General features: G+C 45.2%; 1 protein-coding gene across 2 annotated transcripts in view; it reads left to right on the top strand.

The window, feature by feature from the left end:
- The first annotated feature begins 1,010 nt into the window (after nucleotides 1–1,010).
- The window catches only part of ssh2a (slingshot protein phosphatase 2a), a 31,297-nt gene continuing 6,167 nt past the window's right edge, over nucleotides 1,011–26,140 (top strand). The window contains exons 1-11 of one of the 2 annotated variants that reach the window (XM_084467168.1): nucleotides 1,011–1,184; nucleotides 4,146–4,189; nucleotides 19,993–20,105; nucleotides 20,802–20,866; nucleotides 20,989–21,110; nucleotides 21,296–21,361; nucleotides 21,522–21,587; nucleotides 22,299–22,493; nucleotides 24,473–24,566; nucleotides 25,323–25,451; nucleotides 25,815–25,861. In XM_084467168.1, the coding sequence (XP_084323294.1) occupies nucleotides 1,122–1,184; nucleotides 4,146–4,189; nucleotides 19,993–20,105; nucleotides 20,802–20,866; nucleotides 20,989–21,110; nucleotides 21,296–21,361; nucleotides 21,522–21,587; nucleotides 22,299–22,493; nucleotides 24,473–24,566; nucleotides 25,323–25,451; nucleotides 25,815–25,861 (1,004 nt within the window). In that variant the 5' untranslated portion in view covers nucleotides 1,011–1,121. Of the gene's footprint in view, nucleotides 1,185–4,145; nucleotides 4,190–11,999; nucleotides 12,471–19,992; nucleotides 20,106–20,801; nucleotides 20,867–20,988; nucleotides 21,111–21,295; nucleotides 21,362–21,521; nucleotides 21,588–22,298; nucleotides 22,494–24,472; nucleotides 24,567–25,322; nucleotides 25,452–25,814; nucleotides 25,862–26,140 lie in introns of those variants that run through there. The other variant, XM_084467167.1, reaches the window with a different exon arrangement.

Raw genomic sequence — 26,140 nt, forward strand, 5'->3', positions numbered from 1 at the left:
CACACACACACACACACACACACACACAGTATATGGTTTAGTAGGCTGCACACGTCATGACTTGGGGGATGGGGTAGGACAGGGGATGAGAGAAGGTAGGCAGGATGAGTAATCCATCATTATGTCACTCCTCTACTCTAGAAGAATTATAGGTTGCCTTCTTCTCTCTGTCTGTCTTTCTCTCAATCTCTATTTATATTTTTCTTTACATTCTCTCCCTAATGCCTTTCTTTCAAATGTCTTTCTCTTGGCTCCTCTCCAATTCTCCCTGACACATTGCTACGTCATGGGATAAATTTGTATGTGTGTGTGTGTGTGTGTGTGTGTGCGCGTGTGTGTGCGTGTGTATGCGTGTGCGTGCTCGTGCATGTGTGTGCATGCATGTGAGAGCATGTGTGTGTGTGTGTGTGTGTGTGTGTGTGTGTGTGTGTGTGTGTGTGTGTGTGTGTGTGTTTGTGAAAGGGGGGTGATGTTGGGGCAAGGGAGAAGCCAATGACCCAGAAAATGAAGAATGAACAGTCTCTGTGCGTTCTCTCCCCCTGCAACCAAACCCAACCACACAAATCCACACCCCATCCCACAATTGTTTCTGTCTCCCTCCTCATCCATACGTTGATAAATGACGTATATAACAGACCAGCTACTGCTTGCAGAGAATGTATAGTAGGTTCCAGGCGAAGGAGAAGGTCGGATCAATTAACCCTGTTGGTGAAGGTTAACCGCATGATCTTCAAGGGTTTTGAGGCCAGGGGTATCATGCTAAAGGGAGAGAAGCAACAAACAACTGCTCAAGATGAATAACCTACTGCAATGCCACGTCATAGCTCCTTTTTAAAATCATAATATTTTCCATATCCTTTTCAAGCCATGATTATCATCTTCTAAAACTAAAAGACGGCATTACTCGTTTGCGCTCTTTCTGAGTGGTCAAGCAGCCAGTCGACCCCCATGCATCTGATCTGACAGCTGGTACCCCACGCGCATGCGTCAGACGCCCGGGTAAGCAACCCAGCAGCGTCTCTCGACAACCCCGGGATATTTGCACATTGTGTGTCCAATATGTTGATTTTGTCCGAGCTTGTCTCGCCGAGGTGACCGTCACACCCACTACCACAGCTGGGATGGCGCTGGTCACTGTTCAGCGCTCTCCAACACCGAGTACCACCTCCAGCCCCTGCGTCTCGGTGAGTAGTATCACCGTCCGGGGCGGCTAGCTGGTCACAGGGCTAACCCCTTGTCCGCTAAAGTGTCCTCAAAGTCCATTGAAAACATTTCAGCGGGACCTATGGGTGTGTGTGTGTGCGTGCATGTGTGTGTGTGTGCGGCTATCCGTTTGAATGTAAATAGAAGGGTATAGATTAGGATTGACTAAGTGATCGTGGGTCTGTGTATTGGGTGAGTGAACGGTGTCAGCTAGCTTCCTGGTCCGTCTCAAGGTCCAGTCACTGCAAGCGTGGTCCTCCTTATCATTTCACTCAGATAGAGTTGATGTTCCTTAGGGTCACCGCTTCACTTCTGTTAAACACGGTTGTGTGTTTTAGCCAGTAAACACTCCCCTCATGACTGTAACTATTTCCTGGATGCTACTTCTGCTGCTACACAATGGAGTAATTAGCGGGTTACATGGATATAATGTGTGCTATATAAGCTTGGCTATGTTGGATGGAAAAAGAGAATCCCCTCATCCCTCTGTCCAATGAGTTGTGTGTGTTTCCAGAGTCCCAGGGGCTAGGCTAGCATGTAGGAAGAGGGAAATACCACACCCTGAATAGGAATAGAGATAAATACGAAGCATTGGCGTAGATTGCAGATAGTTCCAGCACAGATAGCCCATGCAGTAGAGGCCGGTGCCTGTCTACCGCTCCACTCAACTGTAGAATAAATGCATAGTTTAGTTTCCTTATCAGTGGTCTCCTTTGTATAAACATTTCAAAGATCTTAAAGCAACACACACACTTTCTACACACACTTGTGTTACATGGGACAGCTATGCAGAGTGAAATGATCCATGTTGAACTCAATTTGTATACAACACTGGTTGTATACTTATTCAAAGTATTCAAAAACACTACAATAGTGAGGGTCTGAAACATAGCATCTATTACTCACAGACTATTAAGCAACAACTGTATAAAGTAAATAAGTCAAATTCAGTTGTATTATATCGTATTTATAGTATATATATATATATATATATAGTAAATATTACCACACCTGTTCATCTCTGGACAATGGTCAGCCAGAGGTTAGCTACATATTTAAAATGATCAATCATGGGTTTGATGTGCATCTACTATTGTAGATGCTATTGCTCTTATCAGTTGCCATTGACGCACACTCAATCACTAAACCTGTTTGTGTTCAACAACAACTCTCCGGTTTCTGACATGAGTAGAGAAGTGTTCACAAGCCCACAACCACCATCATTAGCACTTTGTTTGGATAGCCCCAGCAGAAACATTGTAGAAAGACGTTGGGCTTCTCTGTCTGAAAGGAGATCTTAGTGTCCATATCAAGCATCACCCGAGCCCAGCAGCTGCTTGTCATGAGACCCGTCCGGCCCTCGCTGTGCGATGTGAACCGGGCCATGTGAGTAGTACGCACGTGAGGAGCCTGGAGGTGCGGGTGGATCTTAGTGAAGATGTGTCTGGAGGGAGGGGCTCTGAGAACCAAGCCTGGAGAGAACCGTAGGCAGCATCAGCAGCAGGAGGAGGCACAGGCAGCAGCAGCCATGACGTTGACAACACCACCCCTATAACATAGAGCTGCATGCTAGGGGGATTTCCCCATAGGATTAGGTTGGCTGGAGCTTTAGGTCAAGTGTGGAGCTCCTTTTTGAGCCCCTTGGCCATTTAAATATGCAAGCATAAGCTTATCCAACCCTTTGATTAATTATGGACTACGTTTGCTTGTTTCTTGCTAAGTGGGGGAGAGCTGCCCCTACACCTGTGTAATGTAATCTGCCTAGCAGTACAACAAATGCCCTGTTCCCATTGGCTCTGAGGCCACTCCCTACAGATCCATGTGGTGTCGTTACCATGGACACCAACCTCTACCGCCATTCTTTATGTCGGTTAAATAAGAAAATGATGGTGTTCAAATGTCCAGTTAACTATTTGCTTGATCAATCGTGTCAGAGACAATCTGAAATTTGCAGTATAAGCATTTCTGGGCCTGTGTGTTTGCGCGTCTTTGAGAGACAGGCTTTCTATTTGCCTTGCATCACCGTCTTCTTCTCATCACTTACACACTTGTATCTCCCCCAACGTCAGTAGGCTGCAACACCATAATTCCTTGGAATTCCAATGCACGTCATCACCCACCCATCCATCCGCCCACCCACCCACCCAGTGACAAGCCAGCCATCCAGTATGCTGGCCTGCTTGTCTGCTTGCCTGCCTGCATTCCACCTGGGTCTCATCACATTTGTGGCAGCAGTGTAAGCACAGGATGCTTGAAAACAGCTCCTGCTCTTCCCCTCTTCCCCAGCCTACTGTCCCCTCTGACCTACTGCTCCTCATCATCTCCTCGATCAGTACCAGCCCCTGCAGCCTCACCATGGGACACTTAACGCTACACTCATAGGACTGGCTTACAGTTCCCTTCTGTATGTGTGTTAAAGGGTTCTGTTGTGCTTATGTACATGCCATGGGCTTGGGAACTGAGAGAAAGTTCTCTTGAGTGTTAAGGGGAGGGATTAGTGAATCAGGCTGGGATTACGTGTGTGTGTGTGTGTGTGTGTGTTGTAGGGGATGATTGCATTTTGGGGAAGGAAACCAACACAGACAGACTTTCAGTCCATTGCAGCTTTATCTCTGCTCCTCTGGGCTTCTCTCATGCAGGTCTTTGACTCTGGATGACATGCTGCCACGTAACCACTACAGAGTGCCAACAGATCAGGAAATGATCTGAACAGAAAGTTAATTGAGTCTCTGACTCTGGGTTTGATGGTAAAGGAGTAAACTTCCCTGTAGAAAACAGGATGTTACAAAAACATTAAACTACAGCAGTTAGAGTAAATACAAATCAATCTTAAGTCTTTTTCTTTGTTGTCATTTATATTTTACTTCCAGTACCTGCCGATGTTGCTGTGGCTTCACTCTTGACCCTAACAGAGTGGTTCTTCTGTGTCTTTCCCCCCACAGGAATCGGGGAGTGGAGAAGATGACCGTCGCTCCCAGCCTCGGAGGTGAGGCCTGTTTATTTAAAACATGTGTCTCTGGATCTCCTGTCTCTTTACTCATTCAGCACAGGCATTTGATTCTCTGTTATGATCCACTTGTTGTAAAACGGTACAATGGCCACCAGGGGGAGTGTGACATCACTGTTCACAGTAGGAACGCTCTACAGACTTTGGGTTATGATTTTTTTTTAAGTGGAATTTACATTTCTCAGCTTGTGGTTATCCTATTTGTGTTGCCATCTCTTCTCGTCTATGCGTTCTGGTTATACTTTGCATTATATGTGTCAACTGATGGCAACAACAGCGTTCTGAGCCATTGGGTGACGTGGGTCTTTGTGTGGATATCACTGCAGATACTGTCCTTTTGTTTCCTTGTGTAGCGACCTATTAAGTGGTTCTGTTTTTATTTACATTGTAAAATGAACTACACATGGGGTGTGTGTGTTATGTTATAGTTTCACTTCCTCTTGGCTTCTTACCAGGTATTAAATACAGCCTGTGTTTGTACACACACGCACACACCAAAACTTCTTCCCCGAAGTCAAAGTCATAGACGGTTATCTAGTTTGCTTTGTTTAATAATCACAAATGCTCAAAACAATTTATAAATGTACATTTAATGATTTGGAGAACAGTATGTTTGTTATTTTGTATGGAGTGTAGCTACAGTATCGGCAACAAAGCTATAAAGCGCTTCAGGCAGGTGACGAAGAAACGTATGTTATTAAAACATTCAAAAGTTGTTGAACAAGATGAACGTGGTTGAAGACACTGATGAAGCTCAGAGACAATGTATCATACCTGCCAAAGAGATTGGGTCTACATTTGCTGAGCAAAGCACAGGCTGACACAACAGAACATGCTAAACAATTGACAAGTAGATGTACAGTTGTTCACATGTTTTTGGGTATGTGAATCATGAAATGCTTGATTGTGCATTTGTGGTTATTGAGTTGTTTTGGTCTTCTGACTCCAATGTTAGTTCAGTCAGAATGTGGCTCTGGAGAACCAGGCATGGGAATCAATCGAGAGTAGGATATCAAAGGCTAACATCACTTTTTCATCTTACCGCACTTTGAAAACGGATTTGTTTGACTAATGTAAATCTTTTGAAGTGAAATCTCAATGGTCAGGCTTTGTCAGGTTTTTTTTTTTTTTGCATTTGACGTCATCGTCATGACCTAAGCAATTGTATGGCATGGTTTGTAAATTATTATGGGTTCATTCAAAGGACAAGGCCGGGAAAAGTCAATGTTAGTCTTATTTCTGCCATCCATTTCAATGCCTAGAAGCAGCATCCGGGTGTTGAGCCTGGCTATCTGAGCACCCTACATCGACACGTTGTCCAGATACTCATTACAACTGATACATTTCCTCAAACATCAGCGGTTAGCAACGGTGAAATCATGTCAAGTGGTACAGCACGTTGTCAAGGGCTTGTTTACTTCCTTCGCCTCGGCTCTCATTGAACACAGATGTTTTAGAAAGAAGAAAAAAGAACATTTGATTTGTTTGGCTTCTAACATTGCAGGTGGGTTGTTAATCTGGGTGTGGAACCCCCCAGTCCTAAGCATACTCGTAACTGATAAACGATGATTGAAGCATATTATTGCTGTGCCGAGACATCCCACATTGTACTGTTATTTTGTGAATGCTTATTTTAAACATCCTATCCCGTTAGAGCAGTTGGCACAGTAAAGCGATGAAACCAAGAGACCTCGTTTTAGGAGAAACCAGCCAGCCTCATAATATAAAGTGTGTGGGAAGAATAGCAGCCAGCCATAGAGCATCAGGAATGAAGCTTCCTGGCCCCCATCAGATGTCCCTGAATTGAAACGCAGTGACTTCACCACCACCACCAAGCCTTTTACACACCCCGAATCGCACAAGACATGTGGACCCCATTATCTGTTAGGTAATTCTATGAAACTACAGCTGGTGAAGTCATACCCACGTAGCCACACACACACACACACACACACACACACACACACACACACACACACACACACACACACACACACACACACACACACACACACACACACACACAGTCAATCGGTTGGGGGGGGGCATCCAAAGGCCACACAGCCTGACCCCCAGAGCATATTACATAACAGTTGAGATCTTTTTTAACAGTGTGTACCACGCCCCACATATGGAATATGGAGGTATAGCTTCTCAGCCCACTAGTCCATGGTCCAGCTGCCAGGCGCGTTAAAGGGGCCGCTTGTGTGAGGAGGGGAAACGCTGTTCAAGGGCCGCCATACAAACACAATGCGTTTGCACATGTGTTTATTCTCTTAGTTTGTTTGTTTGTTTAGGGGAAGGGGACTGCCCATTGTTTTGTTATTCCTTTTCTTTCAGTCACACCCAACCTTGCTCCAACTCTTTTTTTCCGCCACATGCGCACACAAACACACACACATATGCACATGCACACGCAGGCTGGCACAAGCAGTGTTGTTTGGGTGACTACGGGCCAGTTGACCCATCAGTCAAGTGTAACGCTACTGCAGTGCGGTAAAGGAATCCCTGCAACACACCATTGCACCGAATTTAATAACAGACGAGTCCCTCCATCCATGTCTACTGTTCAGCCGTTGTGGGGCCGGACATCAAGCAAACATCTGAATACTTGCATCTTAGAAAGCATTTAATTGAAGACAGTAACGCACACACACATTCTTTAAAGTGCTAAAATGATAGGCTGTTCACGGCACTGGAATTGTAAATAATGGTTTGATACTCGGATCTTCCTTATTAAGGCGTATGGTTAGAAGGGTCTAAGTAAGACATGCTTTACTTTTCCAATGCTAACTTTTACCCTTCCCCTTCTAGCTCTCCAAAAGTTGTGTAAAGGTAAGGCGTGGGAGGTGATTCTGGCTGTATAAATAGGGCAGACCTCTAAAGTTGTCAAAGCACTGAGGTGGCTCAGACACTATTTTGAAAAGGCCTCACTGCCTCTCCCTTGTATAGATTCCCTCCATTGATATAGTTTAGCTTCCATTGGACTGGGTTTGTGTGTGGGTGGGCAGGTAACTCAGGTCTATGAAGGAGCTGTACGGGTGAAACTCAGGTCTATGAAGGAGCTGTACGGGTGAAACTTCTAAGGGAGCGCGGATGAGCTGCAGCTGAAGAGCAGGAAGGGAGGTAGGGGAAATGTGGAGCTTCCCTCCCTCTCTGACCTTGTCTGTCCCATTGTCTTTCTGTCGCACATCATTTCCTTTCATACCAAAGCCCAGGATGCTGCGGCTCTTGTGTTTGCTTAAGGATTACTGAAGGTTACTGTCCAAACCGCAACTGTAAGTTGAGCCCCTGACCTCTTTTTTTAATTTTTAATTGGAAGAATACATTGGTAGACGTTTGTGTGAAGTTTTATTTCTCAATAACTGACAACTCAAATCAGTATGACATTTTAAAATGTCCACATGGTGATCCATATATATATAAACCTTGTCATTTGAAACAATGGCTAACCTAATCCTGAATGATTTCAAGCAGTCAATTCACTATGTAGTTGGTACACAATTATATAGTATACATGACTTTTGGTCTAAACCAAATCCTTTCTATCACCAGCGTGTTCACTGATAGAGCAAGTCTATTGATCCACGACAGGTTTAAGGATATCGTAGTTAAAGCTACTAGAGGCAACTTGGAGAAACCAGCCAGAGTAAGAGTTTTGAGTTTGAAAGCATCAAACCAATAAAAATCCCACACATACCTTCAAGCTCCCTCCAAAGCCTTTCCCCCTAAACGCATGACTAGCTCGCTAGCTTTAGCTAAAGGTCTGCCTAGCCTTGTGGAAGACTTCATTCATGCGCAATGAGAGCATGGGCAGATTGTGCAGGTAGGTGGGTTTGTAGGTAGACAGATAGGCCATTCCATCATTTCATTCAGGCCGAATAAAATGATTGGACAAGCTTATCCCAGGCCTGCAAAAGCCTCAGACACCAGATTAATATTTTTGGGGGTTGGAGGATTAGATTATTTGTTTGCTCTCTGGATGTAAAATACATTGCCTACCCTAGCTTTGAGTTAAAGGTGTAGGTAAAGTTAAGAGCAGACTATTACCGAAACCAAACCTGTCGGGACATGCTTCACAGGGCTGCTTTCCTTTCATTGAGACTTGAGACACCTGCTTCCTCTCTTCCTCCACCTGCCGCGTTAAGCTTATTTAATTAAAATCACATCACATGTTGATGTCTCAGAACTAAATTAACCTTTCAAAAATGTATTGTAGCAAATATAAATTGACAGAAAAAAAGGGTTTTAGTTTTGGCCAAACATATTTTGTTTTTTTGGGGAACATATTCTGTACATTTCTCCATACGTTGGGCAACAGGCCTGTCTTATCTCTGGGAATAAAGGCCTCCTTGTTCTCCCAAGGCTCCCAAGTGTCCATATCACATCCATGAAGAGTGATGAGCAAACATCTGTGTGTGTGTGTGTGTGTGTGTGTGTGTGTGTGTGTGTGTGTGTGTGTGTGTGTGTGTGTGTGTGTGTGTGTGTGTGTGTGTGTGTGTGTGTGTGTGTTACATCAGTCGTGTGTGTGTGTGTGAGAGAACATTTCAGACCCAACTATTTGATAAAACATTTGTTTTTATAACGTCTGTGAATGTGCAAATTTGGTAATGCCAACAGGTTACACCGATCCTGCTTGATTTCCTTGTCATCAAAGCACATTATTTGTGGAGTTAATGAACTAATCTGTGTAGTCTTTTAATGTATGCACCTGATGTTTGTTCAGCCTTACATTCACGTATGTTGAGGCAGAAACAGGATCCATTGAACCCTATTCCAAGGCCATTAGTTTTACAGTGTTATCTAATGTTTTGACTGAATCTGTGGGGCATTGCTGTGTGTGATCGGCCCTATGAGTCAAATTAGGCCTGTAGCCTAATGACAAGTGTCTAATGGATGTATTAATGGTCTGATTGGGTAACTAGAAAAAAGTCTTTCCATCACATGAGTTCAGACAGTTTTTCCTCATATTTTTGAGTCGGTGACCCCTACACATTCAATCTTCATTATTATCACAAACCACAACATTGTATTCACTTAATACTGCAGTATCAGGACAATCCTATACATTTTCGTTCCTGACTATAGCAGAGCACTGTATGGTAAACACCTGGCCCCCTGCCCCGGTCTTGGAAACAGTCTGCTGATGGGGCGCACTCAGGGGGTTCCAACACACACACACATGACATCCTGGATGGACATGTCTGCTCCTTGTAACTCATATTCATCACTGCAGTCAGCATGAGGGGTGAGGGGAGGAAAGGGTAGACTTATGCAACCCCTCTGAGGAAGCACACAAACAAACAGCAGCTCTCTACTGTGACCCAGCACTGGTGACCAAACTGACCACCACAACAGAACCACATGACTGTAGCAGGTGTGTGTGTGTGTGTGTGTGTGTGTGTGTGTGTGTGTGTGTGTGTGTGTGTGTGTGTGTGTGTGTGTGTGTGTGTGTGTGTGTGTGTGTGTGTGTGTGTGTGTGTGTGTGTGTGTGTGTGTGTGTGTGCGTGCGCGCCCTGCTTACTGTGGCTAATGTGATTTGAGAATTGTGAGTTGGAGTGGAAAATTTGGAAGGTGAGATACTCAAATAGGTCCAGTGTAACCTGAGAAAAGTGTGTGTTTGTGTGTGTATTTCTTAATGTTTCTCTTGTGATGTAATCCACTCAACTTTTGGCTGATCTATCTATCTCTATCTTAAGTATATCACACACCACACCAGACCAGACTAGACTGCACCACACACACACAGCTAATGTCAAAAACACATCCTAGCTATAGGACAAGATGATGTGATGTGGCTGGGTACTGTATTTCATAACATTTCCATTGCTTTGATGTACTGTGGGGACTAGTTGTTATGCTGCTAATCCATGTCTAGAAAGACTTTTGAAAGTGTAGAAGAGGAAGTGCTGTGTTCTTTCAGATAACCCCCCTACACACACACACACACACACACACACACACACACACACACACACACACACACACACACACACACACACACACACACACACACACACACACACACACACACACACACACACACACACACACACACACGCTAAGTGTACATATTTGGAGTTTAGGTCTGTCCGCTGTTGGAGGTCTCATACTCCCACTTCAGCTGAATGATTTCCCAGGCTCACCAGGACCTGGACTGGTGCTTGTTATTATAGCCACGGGGAAAGAGAGTGGTCGGAAGAGAAGGGAAAACTGGGTTTGGGTCGGGGTGTCACTCTGCACTTGGGGTGAGGACAAGTTCACCCCGGGGTGTGAAGGAAGCCATGCTGTTGTGTGTGCTTGTTTACTGTTTCCTGGCTAGAAATAAGCTGATACCCATACAAATATAAAAAGGTAACATTTAGAAATGGGTATCTTAAATATGACTCTACTTGTTGATGTTTTATTTAGTTTATTCTTCAAGATCCCCATCCCAGAACACACAGCTCCAACAGCCCCACTGAGTATCTCATAGCAGGAATGTGTTCAGTTTATAAGTTAAAAAAAACCTTGCTCCTTCATTACTGCAAACAAAATGTTCAACATGGGCCCAGCATTCAAAACGCTCCCAAAGCGTAAGCTTTCATGTTCCTTCCCTGTACTTCATTGCTCTTTGGCTTTAACTGATGCAGTGTGTGTATCGTCCATAAATCAGACAACGACAACCGATCGAAACCAAATAAATGCGTCAGTATCCAAATAGTTGTAATCCTTGCACGGAGGCTAGCTGACCGCCGGCCCTAGCGATTAGAAACACACCCCAACAGCACACACACAAACACACAATGACACAGCACCCTTTCAGAACAAAGGTAGGCAGAGTTTGGTCAACACTGCCGAGTTGTCTGACCAGAGATTTATTAGAGACTCACTATAGCCCTGCCAGACTGTATGTAGACACAAACACATACCTTCACCTCCCACACACATTAGAGCCACATGCTAATCAGCCTAACAAGGGGGCCTTACAGGTGTGTTTGGGGGGGGGGGGGGGGCTGCCAGCTGTTGACCACAACATAGAGTGGTGGCAGGTGGGGCTAGTGGTTGTTGTCTAGAATTGTTGTTTTCCAAGCAGGTGATAGCCTGCCAACAGGTGAAGGCTGCAGGTTGGTTCTTGTGTGCGATAGACCAGGAGTCAAACCCATCGAGGCTGCAGTACTGTCTGGATGCCAGCCTAATCTGAAAAGCCCCAATAGTAAAGGCCAAGTCTCCTTTTGTCCTGTCCCTTTATGTAACAACACCACAGTGTTCCCGGGGAGAGAGTGAGCGAGTGGGGAGGACAAGGGGAGGGGAGACCACAGTGTTATTTTTTGAAAATTTGAATTAAACCTGTGGACCATCTGGGTCTAATTCAGTCTCATCAGTCAAAAGCAAACACATTTATAGACTATTCATCTAAAAAGAGGCTAATTTCTCTAACAGAATGGATTCAGCTTTTCCACTGTTATCATCGCATGGACCCTGCTAGTTATCAATATAATGAAATATATCCTCTGTCAATAGACATGATGACGTTATCTTTATCTCTGCCTTATAAAGTGATTCTCAACTTTCAAGATTGTAGCCAATTACTTTTTAAGGACGTCAAGAGGCTTTGTTTTTGTTTTGCTCTCCGGTGATGGGGTGGTGATGGGGTCGATGGTAAAGCAGGACGGTGACGCTCGTCGCCCCTCCCTCTCCTCCCTCCCTCTCGCTCCCCCATTCGCGGAGCACATGTCTGCAGCTCCTCCCTCGTGAAAGACTTTCAGCCAAATCTCACTCTACAGACAGTCATCCGTTACACTGGATATAGCACACTTCATTATATTTTATTAACGAATGCTTTTTGGCGTTAAACGCAATTTTAGATTTTAGATGGCGTTTTTTTTAACGTAAACGTTGAACAGCTGTCGTGTTCAGTGCGTCAACTGGGACATGTGGTCAGACAACATAACGTTACACCTGCCGGCTCAACACGTTTACTTTCTGTCCACGGGTCTCTGCGCGTTTCATTAAAACACCGAACACTTTCAACTGTCCGGCTCCTACAATGAGGTTTAACGCGAGCGCCGGAGTGAAGTGATAGTCGACTTGTGGACTAGCATTTGTCCAATTCTGCCGTCCTCCGTGACGCCTCTTCTAAAGACGCCATGACCCTCGGCACGACGTCCCGCACCGGCTCCGACGGCTCCTTGGGGGGCTTCTGCTCGTGCTGCGGGGCCAAGATTGTGCCATATTTTAACCATGACGCAGTGGGGTCCCAAAACCAAATCAACCAACTGTAAGTCCAATTAGGCTGAACATTGTATAAAGTTACACGTTGGGGTTGACGCAAGTTTCAATGTTACGACTTCACTGTACTCGACATGTTGTGGAATTATTATATTATTTTAAAAGTGAGGTTCTCCGGCGTTTACTGAGCGGACTTTAATGAGTCTACATGCCCTTGAAGACAGTGCCGCTGCTGGGTAATAGGGGTGTGACCCATTACTGTCTCGATAGATCCTCACACGTTTACAGGCTACTCAGTTATCCATACAAGTGAGCATAGTTCCCTCCGCTTCACCATGCACGGAGCTTCCCATATGCCTGCCCTTTTAGTTTCGATTTAGTTTCTTGTTTTGTTTAACCAAATGTTTCCCCTCAAAAAGCTCTACCTGTTAAAGTGGGCAGTTTGATGTGATAAAACTTATGGATTTTGTTAAGTCCCCTCTAGATGCCAAGACTTTGTCCATCTCATTGAAGGCTGGCCGTGGGAAACTTATCCAGTCTGGATCTAGTAGTTGAAAGAGTCATCTCGTCACATATCCATGTTAACTATTGTTGGAGCCAAATATATAGTTTGCAGTTCATTAGATGATTGCCTAATAGTATATTGTAAGAAATGTTCTGCATTTGTCCCTATTTAACCGTTTTAGGTTGCATAGGGACGATAGGGCAATTGACATGTACATGTTGGAGAAGGTTATTGTTGTTCTTGTTACTCTGGTCTTTTTACCCTAGCCAAGGTAACCCTAGCCAAGTTAGTTATTGCGTAAACTTTTAATAAAGTTGCTCAATACAGGTTGAGGGGAAGCTTTAATAGCGCACAATGTAATTAAAGGCACGTGTTGCTGGTGCTTTGCCATCAAATGTGAGAAGGCTTGAACTTCCTTGTTTTGAACAGCTCATGCTGTTTAGTTGGAACTTGGGTGTTTTTGTTTATCCTACGTAGTACCAGTCAGCAGGGCTCTGCCGTCTGGCCTGACACGCGAGTCCTGATCAACACAGTGAGAGCCCCGGTTGTAGACACTTGATGCAGGACGTTGTTTTCCTTACCCTCTACTGGTCTTTTTTGTGTGCTTGCCTATGTGTTTTAAAGGCATGTATGGGCCAGAATACCAGTGGGAATTGTAACGCGTAACCATTGTTTGGGGCCTTGGGTAAATTACAGGGGCGCTGAGTCTTTCAGTGGAGATAAGCGCTACCTGGTGCATTGTTATTTTGCTTATTATACACTCATGCTCCTTCCGCTGTGTGTGTGTGTGTGTGTGTGTGTGTGTGTGTGTGTGTGTGTGTGTGTGTGTGTGTGTGTGTGTGTGTGTGTGTGTGTGTGTGTGTGTGTGTGTTTTCCTAGTCAGGGAAAGAAAGATAAGAATGACATTCATAATGGACTGCTGACCGACCAAACTAAGTGTTTGCACACAAGCAATATATTGTGGCTGATTCCTTGTTGCGACAGTTGTACAAGTAAGCTATTTACAGTAAAAGTCCCTTTGACTGTATACCCATCAAAGTGTGTGTCTTGTGCATGCAAATAGGCCCTCAGGGGGGAGAAGGGTACAGCCATATTCCAGTGGTTCAATTGACTGGATTAATCACGGTCTGCTTTTCCTTATGGCACATTAATGGTGTCCAGTAAAGGCCAAGTAGTGTGAATGTCATTGGCTCCAATGTTGTTTAATGATTCCTTCAAGAATCCTTTGAAATTGTCCTTGGCACACAGTCAACGTCATGTAGCACTAGATAAAGTGCCCGCAAATATAATTGGGATATTCTATGTTGACGATTGTACAATCACACGTTCAAACACATTTTCGCGCAGTAAGTACTATAGGCTACAACTTTTTACACCATAGTTGGACTAACAACCAGTTGCCTCCCCAAGCATTTTCCATTCATGATGTGGTTCTACCGGAAGATTCCTTGAAGGGGCTTTCCGACCCGTCCTTCTCAGAATAGCCCAGCACCGTGACTCTGGGCCAGCTTCCGGCTGCAGCTCGCCATGCTGGCTGCCTATCTCCAGTGTGTGTGTGTGTGTGTGTGTGTGTGTGTGGCCCCCCAGACATGTATTCTGGACCAGTCTGGAGACTGGAAACTGAATCGGTATAGTTTCTCACACGTTGTCTACACAAGGTGTTGGGTCTGGACCTGCAGGGATTCTCCAACCAGCTGGCAGTTAGTGAAGAATTTACTTATCGTTGAGTTTGACATTGGAATCTGTCACACTTGATCAGTTTGCTCTCTACCACACTAAATGAATCATGTCCCTTGTATTGAATCGTGAATATTGATTCTTCACTTGAATCCACCCCTTCATTTATGCTTTGACTAGTATTTTTGCCAATTTACCACCTAATAATGATGATATGTTGTATTTGCAAAGTGCCTTGCAAGATCTTCAAAGGCATATAAAACATTAAAAAACATACTTCTTAAAATTGGAACATAAGGTTTCCCAAAATTGTGGGAAATTACATATGCACACCACACAACTCATGTATTACACAAGCAAAGCCTAATATGTGGACAACATGCTGTTTTATGTTGCTTGCTCTGCATTTGCTGGTATGGGGTCTACTCTCTCTCTCCCTATATTTGTTAGTTTCTCTTGGTTCCACACACACACTGCAGGTCACTCTCTCAGGCCCTCAAAGGTTGTATGAGTGTGCATGGTGTGAACTCATTAGGCCCTAGCACGGCCTGGCCTGCATGCAGCCTGGCCCTATATTTATCCCAGCCCCGTTCTCAGAGTGACTAATATGGGCAAGAAGAGAAAGAGGTCGAGTTAGGGGGGTATGTGGAGGGAGGGGGGGTTCACCCAGTTTATCCGCCTGCTGCTTTAGAGCAGTCCCAACATAGCGATGATTGTGTTGCGTGGATAACCGTTGCCCTAACTTGTACCTAGTGCTTGTGCCCAGGGCCTGAGAGGGGGCCCCTGCCAAAAGATGACCCGCCCCTGGCTGTGTTCTCTGGTCCTAGTCTTCATCCAGCCCTGATCCACTCACTCACCAGCTGCACCTGTTGGTTGTCCCTAGCAATCTGTTCGTCCTCTTTGATTCTCCACTGTGTATTTGACCTAGTTGCAGCAGTCCTGTGTCATGTTGTTCTTCTATTTACTTAACAGGTAGGGTAATGCATTGACATAGCCTACACGGGGAGGCATGGCGTTTGGTCGTCTAGCTACCTTTGGGTCCAGGTTGGGTCAGAAGGGGATTGCGTTAATGGTGGCTTAAGTGACTAGTGAAATTACTAAAATAAGACGCCTATTTTGTAAATTATAAAACATGTAAAGCAAGAAGGCCTAGCTTTTCTGTGTACCCTGTCAATAGCCAACTAACTACAAATAACATTTTAAAGATAATTCAAGCCACAGCACACAGAACTTTACATCCAACGTGTGTGTGTGTGTGTGTGTGTGTGTGTGTGTGTGTGTGTGTGTGTGTGTGTGTGTGTGTGTGTGTGTGTGTGTGTGTGTGTGTGTGTGTGTGTGTGTGTGTGTGTGTGTGTGTGCACTTTGCAGTGAGAGTTGTAGCATTACCCTATGACATTTTACAACAACATTGTAACAACACTAACCTAGATCTGGTGATTGCCAAGCTCATGAGCTGTTGGTGTGTGAGGGATCCAGAGTCAGCGACTGTACTTGTTATATTTAGTTACAGTGGCTAACTCCATGCAGTAGACTGGCAAAGCTCAAAGGTTTTCAGGTCAGGTCCTTTTTAAAATGGACCTGCATGTTGGATCACATGCTGTGAGCTGATATGGTACTCTTTAAAGGCAATATAAATATGTACAGAGGTGTCTTTGGCCGTGTTCATGGTCGTGATAGCTGTGTTCAACTGACAACAGCAAGCTATTCATTGTTGATCAATGGGATGGTATAACCATCTGTGGTATAACCAAGTAAATCAATCATTTCTGGTATAATAAAATAATTAGAATACTGGTCACAGATTTTAAGAAGATAGGTATTGGACGCTATCCTTGTCAATAAGTAAATAATCACAGCAACATTTATTTTTCTGTAGTTTGGGTTGTGTAGTCAATAATAATTGTATCCCTTTTTAATTTTTTCTATATCTTTTTTTTTCGTCATTTACATTTGAACGTCACTGTTTGATTGTAAAGAGTGAAAGTGAGAAATGCCTGAAATAGGCTTTGAGAAACATTTTAGTTTTTTTCAGAGACACACCTCAATTAGGGTCCGTTAGCCCTCACTATTGAATCAGACCCAGTCTACCGAACTATAGGTGTAAAAGCGCCTTAATGGCGAAACAGACCCTTTGAAACCCTCTTTAAAACCCCAATGCTAATGTAAACGATGATGAGTAGGAGTCCTGTGAAGGGAACATGTGGAAAACATGTTGAAGATATCCACACTCAATGCGTGTGGCTTTGTTTTCAAACATGTATTTTCGCACCAAAGTATAGCATTAAACACACTATACGTGTATTACATATGGCCATTCAATTTAACAATTGGCCTTTAAATTAGAATCTTATCGACCACATTGGCCGGCCAAAAAGGTGGCTGGTGGATACCATGACCTCAATATTTACTCAATCTTTAATGTATACTCAATATGAACTCAATATCTACTAGTCATGTGAAGTTCGGATCTTTCTTTGGATTCTGATCTTCAGATCTCGTTATTGTTAACGAATCATTTCGAGTCGGATCTCTCATTTGAGCCTAGAATCATGTAATATACGGTAGTTAGGGGTGTAACGATACACTGAAGCCACGATTCGGTACGTACCTCGGTTTTTCAGTCACGGTTCGGTATGTTTTTCGGTACAGCAGTTTTTTGTTTTTATTAAACAATTTTTTTAGATTTGATTTAGATTTGATTTATTAAATTGTATCAAACAAATGCCTTACACAAATGAAAAGACATCAAATACAATTGAGGATAAAAACACAATAAAGTCCAGGACTTATTTCCATTGTGGTCCTCAACACAAAACATCAAGACAAGACACTCACAGACTGTGTGATAATCAATAAAAACTTTTTTTTTTTTTTTTTTAATAAAATGAAACGTGCATCGAACCGTTAGACCCGTACCGAAAAATTTCGGTACGAATGAGTATCGTTATACCCCTAACGGTAGTCTAATGTGCTTTCGCATTTACTGGGTGATACGGTAACAGACAGACAAGTAGACAAATGGTACACAATATAGCCAACATTCTCAGTTTCATAATCAATCAACATAATTTGGTTTATTTTGGCCCATGAAGAAACAATGTGTCTGATGATCTACTTAAGTACACACATTTAAACACCACATAGAAAAAGGGTCCTCATAAAGTGATGAATATGCACAAAACATAATGTACGATCAGCTTGCAGATACGGATTGTAGGTACCGGATCATAGAGATAACACACGTGCAAATCCAAGAACAAGTGAACGAAATTAACAATCCACTCGCAGGTAGCGTTCATACATACCGATCTGTCTTTTATACGTACGGATCGCACAAAATATTTGTTATTTTTTAACTATTCGTTCTTGAATCAAACATCACTAATATCTACTCAATATATACTCTTTATATACTCAATATTTATTTATTCCATTATACACTTGATACGTGCTCTATTATTTACTCAATATAAACTCAACTTGGCAACTCCAGGGGTGCCATGTTGCTGTGATTTAATCAAAAATGTGGAAGTGATTGATGACAAATATGAGCTAGAGGAAGAGGTTGTGGGGGGGACGGGAAACTGAGGTCAGAGGGAACATGGACGGGTGGGAACAAGCTGTTTCTTCGTCACTCTCAAAACTCAATGACTTCATACTGTTCTTTCTTATCTTTTCGTTACGCAAGTGTGAGTGGTATATGTTTGGTTGAACTGAAAGAATGACTCATTGAATCAATGTGTTCTTTGTTTCAACATGAGTATAGGCCTAAAAAGGAAGTCAGCTTTAATTGCACTAGTAGGCAGATGTCTTACAGGATAGTCCGGTATCATTCAAAATCCTCCAAGGGATTATTTTCTGTCTAAACATTATGTCAATGTTAAACTTCACAGTCAGGTTTCACACCATTTTATGGTAGTATCTGTGTCTTTGATTGGCTAGTATCACCAATGTTAAGCTATGGAAGTTTTGCGCTCATTTCAGTTCATCCATTAGGAGGATGGAAACTCCCAGCTAGTTCTGGTGCGAAGTGTCTCTCTTTGGTTGCAGCAGGTGGTGTTGGCTAGGCAAGGCTGGCTCTGTGTTTCTCTTCTCTCGCCGTCTACTTTGGACCTGGAGGCTACGAAACCAACAGCTATTGTATGAGGATTCTTCTCAGTTCAGCTTATCATATTGCTGCACTCGAGATCTGCTTTTACTGGCAGGAAATAAAGGCACTGCATAAACAAATGTGTGGAAGCAACTACTAAGTCGTATTGTAAAAAAAAAAAAAAAAAAAAAAAGTGGGTTCATTAAAAAAATAAAATAAAGTGCAGAACCATTGAAGGAAACATCATTTAGTTTCCCATTGCTTGTTGCTTTGGATGCAGAAGCCTGCAGGTTGTAATTTTAAGTTGTACTGCGCAATGGGTATATTTATATATAAAAGTGTGTGGGAAGGTTGATGTATTCTTTCTTGGCAATTATAAAACCTTCACTTGCCAAACAGAACTTGTACTACTAGTTATGTTATACGGCTAACAAATCTCTACTCTCTCTGTCATTGGTCTGGGTTTTGTGCATTGCACTCGCTGCGCAAAGACATTTGTGAACCAATGCCAAGGTCAAAGTTTGAAAGAGGAGTTGCACCATAAGGGTTTAGTGAACAACCCATGGTTGTCATTTGACTCAGAAGTAAGGCACACCTTGTTTTATGTTTCATTTTATGGCAGCAGTACAGGACTTCAGAGGCACCTGAACAAATCCATTGTTTGTTCATGGAAATCCAAGATATTTTTATGTGGTGTTCTCTAACTCAATGTGCTGACCTCTGTCACAGTTAACATAGTTGGCGTAATTAGCCCTTTGTGTTTCAGGGGGAGACCAGTGGACACGCACACCATAACGTGTATTATGTTTTACACCATTTCCTACAAAGTTTCTCTCTCTACTAGTTTATCTAAAAGAAAGTCCCTTCTTCTTTTATAGTCCCATAAACCCCCAGAGCTCCACTCCAGCGCCACTTCGCTCATCCATCCCTGTTGGCAGATGGTGATGCAGCTGTGCGCAGAATCAGGAAGGGAACATAGTGTCCCGTGTTCTGCAGAGTTCACGTTGGGGCTCTCAGCCTGTTTTTGCCCTGCGATCTGGGCCGCCCTGGGAGCTGAATGGAGCATTGTGAGCCTCCTGCTCGCTGTCCCCGTCATCCGCCCGTCTTGAGACCCCGTGGTCCAGCAGTGCGTGCGAGGGACGACATGAATTATATAACGACATATAAAAGTATTTTGATTTAATTTGATTATGTCACTTGGCAGGGAGGGGGTCGAGGTTTGAGTTTGCTTAAAAAAAAGTGTCTTGAGGTTTTTTTCGATTCTAATTGACTTCTCTCCTCTCCCTGTCTCGTCCCTAGTATCAGCGAGAGCTTCCTGACGGTGAAGGGAGCCGCGCTCTTCCTCCCCAGGGGCAGCAGCCCCACCCAGAGCTCCTCGTCCCATGGCAGCCAGCGGCGAAACAAACACGCAGGTAAAGGGACGCAGGAACACTCACAGGCACACACACACAAATCAGACACACACACACACACACACACACACACACACACACACACACACACACACACACACACACACACACACACACACACACACACACACACACAGAGGCAACTTTACCCAATGACTTGAATTCTTCTGAGACATTCCCACTCGCAGCCTCTCTGTGAAACTGTGCCACCGGGCAGAGGTGGGGCGCTCTGCTGGGCTGACCCGGTGTCGTGTGTCCACATTTATGGGGCTGGTTTCACCTGGCATGAAACAAGTGTCTTCAGTGACTATTTTGTAAAGGGTTTTGGCTCAACGTGTAAACAACTTTCACACTGCGCCATTGTTGCCTTATTGCCTGTAGTTAACATACAATAAATAAGGCCTGCACAATGACGCAGGTGCCTGGGAGATCGCATGACGGGTCACAGATAGATCCCTGTTGCTTAACCACTCTTCCCAATATTCCTAAGAATGGTTGAAATGACTACTTTGTCATTTCAACCATCGCAATCCTGGAACTGCCTAAATCAATAAAAAGAGCGGACAACGAGGTCGCACACCAATGGAAGAATAGCAAAGCCTAGAACCGGGTGGCACAGGGGCCAGGAGTGCCACAGGGTGCTGTGTGTGGTGTGAAGTCACAACGCCGGGAGTCACTGGTTGTTTTGTGTTCCAGGTGACCTTCGCCAGCACCTCCAGACCATGTTCACCCTGCTCCGTCCCGAGGACACCATCCGCCTGGTCAGTGCACTGCTCACACAATGAGGGCTGTTTTTACAAAAACAGAAACAAGAGCCATTGCTAATTCGTATGTGTCTTTGTCTGCCACCCTGCTCCCCCCCCCCCACCCCCCCTCTTTCCAGGCGGTGCGTCTGGAGAGTGCCTATGCCCAGTTTACCCGCTACATGGTGGTGGTCTCCACCAACGGACGGCAGGACACGGAGGAGAGCATCGTGCTGGGCATGGACTTCACCTCCTCCGATAGGTCAGTGCCATGGCAACGCTAAACAATAACTGCAAGTCGGCGTTTACTGGAAGTTACCTGGAAGATTTAGGCAAAACAATACTTGACCCGTTTTTGTTCTTGGTCGCACACCCATGGGATTTGAATGTGAGCCCTTTTGCTAGTGAGTCTAATACTATACCGTCTGTTGACTTTGCCCCCTCCAGTTGCTGCACACTAGGCCTGGTCCTGCCCCTGTGGAGCGACACCCTGATCCACCTGGATGGAGACGGGTAAGACCAACATAACGTTCCACCGTCCCAAGCACGCTATGATATCTGTTCCCTCATGTTGACCCTGCAAAGAATAACGTTCTACAATGTCATTGATTTGTTTGTTGAGATTGATTTCTCCCTCTCTCTCTCCCCCCACCCACCCACTCCCGCTCTGCAGTGGCTTCAGTGTGTCGACAGTCAACAGGATTCACGTCTTCAAGCCGGTCTCCGTCCAGGCCATGTGGTGAGCAGCCCTCTCATGCACATCTTGCAGGCAGCAAACTATCTGTCATGCAAAACCAAAACTTAAATAGAGAATTCGGTATGTGTCGCTTCCTGTTGATCTGGTCTGCCGTGATGTGAACATTGTGTCCCTTCCACAATCCTGCCTCCTCCTCTCCTGCTCCACTTAGTCCTCTGCTTTGGCTCTCTCTCATGTCCCTTTGATCACGTTTTCCCTGTCCTCCTGGTGACCTGACCCCTCACCTCACTCTTCCTGCGGATGACCTCTGAACCCTTCCCGCTATCTTTTCTTTCGGGGAGACCGCCATCGGCCTCTCTTGTATCGACCCCTCCATCCCCCCCTCGCTTCTCATTTGAACTTCAAGTGCATTTCTCCCCCGTTCCCTCTGGTTTTTATCCCGACACGCTCTGTCTTTTTCCCTGCCTGGGTTTCTTGACACTGTTAGCTACCCTATTTGAGTGGCTGAGTTATGACGAGACACACACTCCGCACATAATTGCAGCAGTCTCTTATTTGTCCAGTCAGTGAGAAATGTGTGAAGGCGCAAAGTATAGCGGTGCTAGCAAAAGAGCAAAAGAGATTTAACCCATGGTGTGACTTCTCTCCCTCCCTGTGTCTCTCCTCCATCTCTCTCCCTCTCTCTCTCTCTGTCCTGACGTCTCTTCTCCATCCCTCTCTCTTTTCCTGTCCGTTTGTCTCTCTGGGTGTCAGGTCTGCGCTGCAGTCGCTCCACAAGGCCTGCGACGTGGCCCGCTGCCACAACTACTACCCGGGCAGCCTGTTCCTGACGTGGGTCAGCTACTACCAGAGTCGCCTCTCCTCCGACCAGTTCTGCATCAACGAGTGGAACGCCATGCAGGACGTCCTGTCCCACCGCCCCGACTCCCCCGTCCTCTACACCGACGTGTAAGAGCACATCTGTGTCTGTGTGTCTGTCTGTCTGTCTGTCTGTCTGTGTGTGTGCCTGGAAGATTGCATTACATTAAGATATGTGCACATCTCCTGACGCTGAGTCTGGCAAAGGTTTTGCACCACACCAGCGCTTACAAAAGAGCACCCTTGCATCAAGCAGACGCGGAAGCCCGCCCGGCGTTGCTCAACGTCTTTCTCACGAAGCAGCGGCTGCTGCACTCAGTTTCCAGAAGCGCTCTGTGGCTTTTCTGTGCCACCAGCGCAAACCACAACCATCCTGACCGCAGTCACAGCCCTTCAACGCTTCCCCTGTCCTGTTGCTTCCCCTCCCAGTGAAACACAGCCAAGTGCGCTCACACCCCATCGTGCCAACCTGTATGAAAGGGGCTGGGGTAATAATATTTGGCAGATTTACGTCTTAGCTTTCAACAGAGAAATTCCCTATCGTACCTCCTAGTCACGTGTCTCAACGTCGGTTTAAAGTATCGCCATGACCTCCAGCTACCTGTGTGTGTGTGTTATGAATAGTATAGCACAGTCCTGTGATATAGTGTGTTTGTGGTTTGTGTGCATGGGCATAGTATATCACTGTGTGTGCATTCTATATCACAGTCCTGTCAGAGCATGGAGCATCCAAAATAGCCCAGACTTTACCCTCCGGTGGGGGAAAAAAGGCAGGGAGGGAGCGCGGGGGGGGTCTGCTTAAGAGGAAAATGTAGAGAAACTTAAGGATGGACAGAGGCAGGTGGTTGGTTAGGGAGGTGAAGGCAGGAAGAGAGACAGAAGAGAAGGCCCTGCTGGCCCGCAGCAGAACATTAGTGGGAGAGATGGGGTGTGTGTGTGTGAGGGGCACAGCACTGCGTCCAGTTTACCATCCCGTTGACATTCATTGTGACATCTAGTGACGCTGTAGTGTATTGTTTGTCATAAACAAACAGGAAGAGGATGGAGTGTGTGTGTGTGTGTGTGTGTGTGTGTGTGTGTGTGTGTGTGTGTGTGTGTGTGTGTGTGTGTGTGCCCTCATCTGTTTCTATCTGCCCGTTTGTTTAATGTGTACACTACACAGTGACTCATCATTCAGTCATTTATTTATGATCCATGTTACTGGCAGACAGGCTCATTCTGCCTCCATGCAAACACATTTTCCATAACAAAGGCTGTGTTGATCCTCCTGGTCGGGGTAAGGTTCATACGGGACGATCTAGAAGCTGCTTGGCGGGTTATATTCCTGTAACAATCTTCCTCCTTCTCCATCATCAAGTCTATTTTACGTATCAGTATCACACGGGACTGATGTGTTCTCCATGTTTATGTATTTTCTCATCCTGTCAATCATCTGTGTGTTGAGGAGGACGTGTTGTGGAGCGTTGTGAGGTCAAGGTCACTGTTCTTTCTTCGTAACTTGGGAGGGACGGTCTATACTGTCTAATTCACACGCACGCACGCACATGCAACCTCCGGCATTTTCCTCAAATGAGGGTTAACAAAGCTGTGTGTTTGGAGGTAAACAAGGGGCCTCCTTCCACCATCTCCATGCGTACAGAAACGCACACCATAGGAGGCATTCAGGGGAGAGAGAGATAAGGAGAGGGAGAGAGAGGCAGTGTGTGTCTCTCCGGAGACTTAATTAGGCCGCTTGTTATCATCCACATTGCGGTCGTAACCAAAATACCCCGGGCCTCAGAGTGGCGGGCGTGGATACCGGGAAGGCACGGGAGCCGTGCTCCACAAGGCCACTCTGTTGTGGAACACCAACGGTCACCGCTCTCCGCATTCTCCGCTCTTCCCACTCCAACCTCTGGCCGCGCCTGACAAAAACGGCAATTCTTTTCTCCGAACAAGTCTCTCCATTGAGATCTAAAGGAAGAAAAACAGAAAAACACGCCAGGGGACAGTAAAAAATTGTGTGTGTGTGGGGGCCACAGAGTACAGTACATTGAAGGTGTTTATTCAGGGGTCTCTTGTGCCCACAGACCCACAGAGAGGGAGCGCACAGAGAGGCTGATCAAGACACGTCTTCGAGAGATCATGATGCAGAAAGACCTGGAGAACGTCACCTCCAAGGAGGTAGGACAGAGCATATATACACTGTATACATTGTAGTGTCACAGGCACACGAAACAGGCACATGAGATGAAGGTTTGGGATTCATAAGATTGTTGTTCAACCAAAGGGTCGCCCTAACCAGAACTGTACATATAACAGGCCTGAAAGAAACCAGGCTTAGTATTATTATTTTAACCGTCTTATAAGGGCACCTTCAAACCTATAGTTTGGTAGATTCAATCCGATTCAAGTGGGTGAAGGGTGAAGTGGAGACTTTGTTAAATTTTTATTTGGTTGGTTTTTGTTCACACTGGACTGTGAGTTGAACCAAGTAATGTAATCTCATCTCAGACTGTAAAAGTGGTTTCTTGTTTCTTGGACAGAACATCTGAGGGAAAGTAACAACGCCTCTTTGTTGTGGACAATAATAATGGAGCAACAACTTTGTTTTGTCTTGGGTTTTTTCTGTTTTTGCTTTAGTGTTCCTACAATCTAAAAACAACCCCATTTCGGTCACTGAATAATTTAAAAACCTCAGTGTTTTTGTGAGTTACTGAAAGGATTTTGGATTCCGTCCATATATAAAATGCTTTTACCTGGTGATGGCGCCACATCTGACCGTGACGCAGTAGAAACCAGGAAAAGTTATTAAGTTATTAAGTCTATTGAGTTGACCTCCAGAATCCATTTCATTTTGCCCGTGCCACCGGGGATGGTAGTAAAAAGCCTCATGTGACGGGCGTTAAACACAACATGTGTCCCCCCACCCCCGGGCAGATCCGCACGGAGCTGGAGATGCAGATGGTGTGCAACCTGAGGGAGTTCAAAGAGTTCATTGACAACGAGATGATCGTCATCCTGGGCCAGATGGACAGTCCCACCAAGATCTTCGACCACGTCTACCTGGTAAGAGCCCACCACCCGTCCCGACCCGCTGGCTGCAGGTGTTCGACGATGATGGCTTTTCATGTGGCCCATGCAGTCCCGTTAAGACTCCTAACCCTAACTGCTCCCGACGAGCCTGCCGTTGCCTTGCACGGTTGACACAGCCGTTGATGGGTGAACGGGTGAATGTCAGGCAGTCATTGTAAAGCCACTGGTTAGAAAAGCACTATGTGAACGCAGTCAGTTTTCCATATAGCGTGTGTGCTTTTAATATGTATCGGACCATAGGCGACGCGGCCTTGTTGTTTCAGCGTGGCCTAGAAACCCCTCTGTGGCTGGTTTCATTAAGTCTTGACCGTTGCGTGTTCCTGTGTGTCTCTCCAGGGGTCTGAGTGGAATGCGTCCAATCTGGAGGAGCTGCAGAACAGCGGGTGAGCAGGCCCAGACATTCTCTGAGGACCACAACACACAACACTGACTCACATGTCCTCCCCTTGACTTATCTTTCACACCAGTGCTCGCGCTTGGAACGACCGAACGCGCTGTTCCCCCCCGGACAGATGTTCTCCCTCACAGCCAACGGCAGAAATAAAACCCCATTCACTGTTTATTTGCGTCACATCGAAAAAGGCTGTTAATGTTTTTTTCATGTGCACCTCAAAAGAGTTCTGAAACTTGATTGCATATTCATCGTGACGGTTTTATTAGCC

The sequence above is a fragment of the Micromesistius poutassou genome (assembly GCF_964030765.1).
Source record: "Micromesistius poutassou genome assembly, chromosome: 4".
Classification (NCBI taxonomy): Eukaryota; Metazoa; Chordata; class Actinopteri; order Gadiformes; family Gadidae; genus Micromesistius; species Micromesistius poutassou.